This window comes from Haliotis asinina, chromosome 2 (genome assembly GCF_037392515.1).
Source record: "Haliotis asinina isolate JCU_RB_2024 chromosome 2, JCU_Hal_asi_v2, whole genome shotgun sequence".
Lineage (NCBI taxonomy): Eukaryota > Metazoa > Mollusca > Gastropoda > Lepetellida > Haliotidae > Haliotis > Haliotis asinina.
In genome coordinates, this window is record NC_090281.1 from 98,140,790 (window position 1) to 98,146,561 (window position 5,772).

The window sequence follows — 5,772 nt, forward strand, 5'->3', positions numbered from 1 at the left end:
CATGCATGCACTTGTCAAAAGAAATTAACTGCTTCAAGGGTGTATCTATTCCTGTATGTAACAGTGTGCTATTTATATGTATACATAACACACTTGTATGTGGACATGAGGCTGTTTGTACAATAAACCTATTTGACTTTACGTGGTTTCAACAGCAACAGTTGGGGAACTGAGGCACTTTAATTCACTTTACTTAATTAACGTACGCGCCTGAAAAAATTCACCTTCGATTTTGTAAATGTGTATTACGAGTAAGCAAAACTTCCCATTAACTGATAGGACAAATTGTTATGGATAGCAACTTCTTTATTGTGTGATTGCGACGTTTCGATACAGATTCTTGTACCGTTGTCAAGTATGTATGTATGTATATAATGGGGTTACAATGAAGGAATTACAGTGGAGGATGAGATGTTTCTACAGTTGATTGGGCTTGGTAGAGGAGTGCATCATAAGAAGATTGAATGAAATATCCTTGGTCATGGTTGATGGTGGGCTTGTGACGTGTGATGTGAATGGCTTCGGTGAGCTTGCGTTTGGTGAAGTCCGTTTGGTTGTTGGCTAGGATTGTGATGTCAGACCACTCTATTTGATGATTAGGGTTTTCTTTGATGTGGTCCGAGATGGCTGATTTACTGCCCGAATTAGTAACAGAGGTGCGATGTTCATTGACTCGGGTTTTGATGGGTTGTGATGTTTCACCAATGTAGCTTTTTCCACAATCACAGTTTATTTTATATATAACACATTTCGGGTTGTTGTTGTTGACAGTGGGTTGTTTTCTTCCGTTGGCATGGAGGAGGTTGTTGAGGCTGGGGGACGCTGAGAAGGTTGTGTCAATGTTAGCTTGTTGTTTCAAGAGCCGGCTGATCTGATGCGACATTTTTCCAACGTAGGGAATGGATATCTTGATTGGGGCTGATGCTAGTTTAGGTCTTTTGGTAGGGGTTGACAGTGTGGCTTCAATGGTTCGGTTGACTATTTCAGGCGGTAGTGGTTACGTTCTACAAAGACTTTCCTCAGGTGTTTTAATTTCCTCATGTAGATTAGTTGAGCAGATGTTTTGGCTCTTCTGGTCAATGTAGAGATGACGCCGGTCTATACACACACACACACACACACACACACACACACACACACACACTAAGAAAACCATATATATATACAGTGTTGACAGTGTGGCTTCAATTATTATGCATCATTCCTGCTTGACAACGGTACAAGAATCAACGCAATCACGCGATAAGGAAGTTGTTCTTATCCATAACAATTTGTCATGTTTGTACACCTCCACTTCTAAAATGTCACTCAAACAAGTTCCCATTAACTGGACAAGAAGAACTAAATTAGGGATATATCCTCTGTTATATACAGTGGTCAAAAGATGATAAATGTTTACCGACATGTCACAACATCAAATAACATGATACTAAAATGCCTTCACTTAAGTAAAGCCAGGTGAAGAAAGGGGGAGGTTAGATGTATATAAAACTCCTGCCCGTATCAGCATTTTCCTCATTAATATCAGCATCGATAAAGTGCAGGTCAGTTTAACTAGATAGCCTTCTTCACATCTCACATGATGATACACCAGTGTCTGAAGGTAATACACAACGGGCATACAGATTAGTGAAACATTAAACAGATCCTTGCCTCAGTCATTGTGAACACTTTAACTTCTTCATTTTTCTGAACTACGTCAAAGAAAAAACAAAACAAAACACAAAACCAAAAACGAATTGTTTAAGATGAAGTTAATCGACAATAGTCTTTGTGAAATATGTGTTAACGAAAACGAAATGATTGTATGTGTCTATTTTGAAATTCCACTGGTTGGTCTAATTTTGAACACCTTTCACTACAACATTTGGAGGCTAAATCTCAAATCCATCCTGTTTGGTATTCAGGGGACTGCAAACGGAGGAACCACATTCTTTTGGCTGGAAAAAAAACATACGTGTTCAATCATTCATTGCTACCTTGGTGGATATGTTTCAAATTGAAAGATAAACACCAACAACGAATAACCAACCGAATGTATGTATGACGCCTCATCTTGTATGGTGACCTTTGTGCAGAAACCTACTCGTGTGAATAAAGACAGAGGACAAAGGTGAATATAACAACAAATCATATATAATATAAGATGCCCCCGTCACCCAAGTCGTGTGTACAAGTTTACATAATAATGACAATAATGTACAAGTTTACACAATAATGTACCAAATTATCTACTATGCTATTCCTTGTATTTCACATATTTCACATAAGCACTATGAAGGGAAAATGATATGGTTCAGGGACTGTGAGACAGACTAACCTAATTGCGCGACTTGGGCACACAATTTGATATATTTGCAATGTACATTACTTCTCTATATAAACAAAACTCATTACAGACTGTTATCGGTCAGTATATATTTTCTAAACCTTTTCCCAGTTTCTTGCACTTGTGCTCAAGAATGACATTCCTGCTGTACGTCAGCTAGAGGTGTGAAGAAGACGCCACTCCTTTTCCACCATGTTGGGTGTAAGTTCCCCCGGGCAATACCCGTCTGGAATCAGACTGCAGCACACAGCGTGTGTCAAAGTAACAGACAAATAAATAACAATTCCCCACATGAATAATTCATACGACGTTACACCTTAAAATGAATTGTTAAGATATATTTTATTACACCAACTCGACTATGTGAGCATGCAACCATATCCTGTTTTAGACTTACATTGTAATAATCCATTTCATTATTAAACGAGTGAAAAGAAGCTAGGAACTTAGGCAAGAATGAAGTGCAATTATTCGATATAGTAGTCAAGGGTTGTTCCCAGGTAACACAAAGCCGGGAGCGCGCCCGGAAGACAGGTGGTATGTTTTGTTGTTTTTGATTTTTTTTCTGTCCGATTCCCCCTCCTCTCCCTTTGTAACGCTCCTCTCTCCATTTCTCCATCCTCCCACCTGTTGCCTACCTGTTGCACCGCGTCCATCAATCAAGCAGCCTGTCAATGGGGCGTGTTTGGTTCTGACGAACTCAGTGCTGTTTCAGGGTCGTAGGTATTTCCGAATATACAAATAGGTGTCAGTTATACAGTAGACTGATGTTCAACCATCTGGTGTGCAAGGTATGAATTTGTTAATTTCCTGGTCCCGGTTCACCTTCTCTCTTAATAGTTACTTTAAATGAAGTTATTTGAGTGAAAAGACTCTATAACCAGATGTAGTAAAGGCAAAATATTCATTTAAACCGCATGTGATTAACTTGGTACCAAATATACGAGTGATTTCAAATGAAACAAACTCTTTCAGTAATCGCATTTTCTAGAATAACTGATATATTGGTAAAAATTAAAGTTTGGAGTAACATCTTATCACATGTTTACTGGCATTACATAGCTTTTCATACTCCGTTTCTCACATTACTGCAGTGTGTGGAGCTTATTACAATGTGTGGAGCTCATATTATTGTCCAAAATAACAGGAAAGCTTTCAGCCACGCTTTATGTATTTCAGAAAGTGCACCCATATCCAAGTTAAAAGCGGGTCACCATCTTCAAACCAAATCTATATCTACTCGGCTACTTACCGTCCTGTCAGACTCACTGACGCAACTGACCATCACATTTACCATTTACATTACCGATTCACAGCGTTTCAATAAGTTGGTGCGACTTCTGGTATTTTAAACTTAATCAGAGTAACTTCTTTCAGAGGAACCAGCTTGTTAACGGTTTCAGCATCTACACCGACACGTGGCATTCACAGCAATAAAGAAGTTGACTATCCATAGAACTTGGTTTTCCTCCAGAATCAGAAAAATGTTCTTTGAGAAGCATTTTAGAAGTTGTAAAGATAAAGTAAAGCCAAATTCTATATGGATGGTCAATTTCTTTATTACAATATTATCGACCTTTCGGTGTAGATTCTAACACCTGATACCGTTATCAAGCAAGTGATGCAAAGAGTTGGAACCAGTAGAATATGTACCTATCTACATCTCACGAGGAAGGCCTTCAGTAACCCCATAACAGGCGACTTTATGGGGGAAAGCTGGTCAAATCGATGCTTATGCTGTTGATCGCTGGATTATCCTACCGCTGTCATATAGTAACCGTTGGAACATTGCTCTGTGTGGCGTAAACCTAAAGTCACTCACTCTCTCACTCATGAGGAAAGTGAGATGGTCTAGATGATGTACTTGATCTCCCAGATTCTAAGTCTGATGACGGACATATCACTTGATCTCCATATAGACGGCGTATAACTTCGGAATAGCTTTCCTTGACCTGGCGATGTCTGAAAAAATATGAAAAAGGTTATTTTATTATGGATTTTTTCAAAGCATATACATTTTATACTTTTGTAAATGTTCGTGTTCAGTCATAACGTATATACATTTTGTATACGTTGGTAAATCGGTATGTTAGTCAGTTTCGGTATAAAAGTCGCTTTCTATTCAAGTTTGACGTGGGGTCACGAATGACAATATATTGAGCACAATGAATGCACGGCTTAACGTACAGGCTCAATATAGTCATGGGAAGAAAAAAGGGGAACAGCTGCAGCGTCTCGCATGTATTTGCCAAATTTCATCCCGTATATACTGAAGTGCAAAAAGAAATCGTAAATTTGAAGCACCCCTTTTAACTACTGGATCCATCATTTACCTCTGTTGATAACAAACATTTGTATATGTTGTTGCACCCTTACCTAACAACCCGTTAACACGTGACCGTAAAACCTCAATAAACTGAATAAACACCCTCAGAATCAAACACATCCACCCCTCGTGCGACACTTCCCCTGTCTCATCCCGCTCCCACGCGCCGTCAGTTGAGTGTTCACCACCGCCCCCTCCCCTCCCGTTTCCCCCCTTGGGCCCCATTGTGTTGCCGTCGAGATGGTGAATGGAACGCCCGACAGGTGCAAATTGCTGTTTTCTTTCAAAGGTCAGGGCGTCAATTGAAAGGTCACACTGATGATTTCCTGTGCGCAATCAGGGTGCTTGAGTCTGTCGCTGGGTAAACAGTATCTTGCCTTGCCAACTTGTCCCCTGAGTTGACAGGGCCGCAGGTGAATTGTCGACGGAATTAAAATGTAGTTCCGCGTGTCATCTCTTACGTGAGGACTTTACCACAATGACAGTCTGTGGCTAGCGACCCAGGTGCTTGGAGACTTACGTGGAAATTAAATGCCTTTTTCAGATTTATTTTTACACAAACTCACTGTCTGTACAAGGGTTCTTAAGATTTCGAAAATCGGTAAACATCGAGATAAAATGTGGCATTATAAGCTCATTTCCTTTCATTTCTATTTGGGTCAAAGGTTTTAAGGTGTCACGTTAGGTAGGGACAGCACATGTCTACACTAAAGACACTGGTATAATTTCAAGGCATATAAAATCCTTTAGCTCATATGAGTTTTTGTAGTTGTTTCCAAATGTGTAGAAAAATGAATAGAAATACAAACGTATGAACAAAACATACAGCTCCAATCTTGGTACAAAGGAGGTACTTTCAGCAGTGTGAATTAGAAATAAACGCAATCTGATAATATGAATCAAGACAGAGAAGAATTCTAAACTGGGGATATGTCAAAACTGAGTTACAAAGATATAATTATGATAAGAGATCTTTGAAATTGTGTTCTTTAATGTAATTGACGCTTTCAGCATCACACAGTCTCTTGCTCCTCTCAAAGGCATAACATCTAAATGTAGTACCGATATGTTTCTACTGGGTTGCTATTTTCTAGACAAGGTATCACCTGCACACAGA

General features: G+C 39.3%; 1 protein-coding gene across 1 annotated transcript; it reads right to left on the reverse strand.

The window, feature by feature from the left end:
• Window positions 1-394: 394 nt before the first annotated feature.
• LOC137272148 (uncharacterized) lies at window positions 395-883 on the reverse strand. The gene has a single exon (XM_067804500.1). The coding sequence runs from the start codon at window positions 881-883 to the stop codon at window positions 395-397; it is 489 nt and encodes a 162-aa protein (XP_067660601.1).
• Window positions 884-5,772: the final 4,889 nt, after the last annotated feature.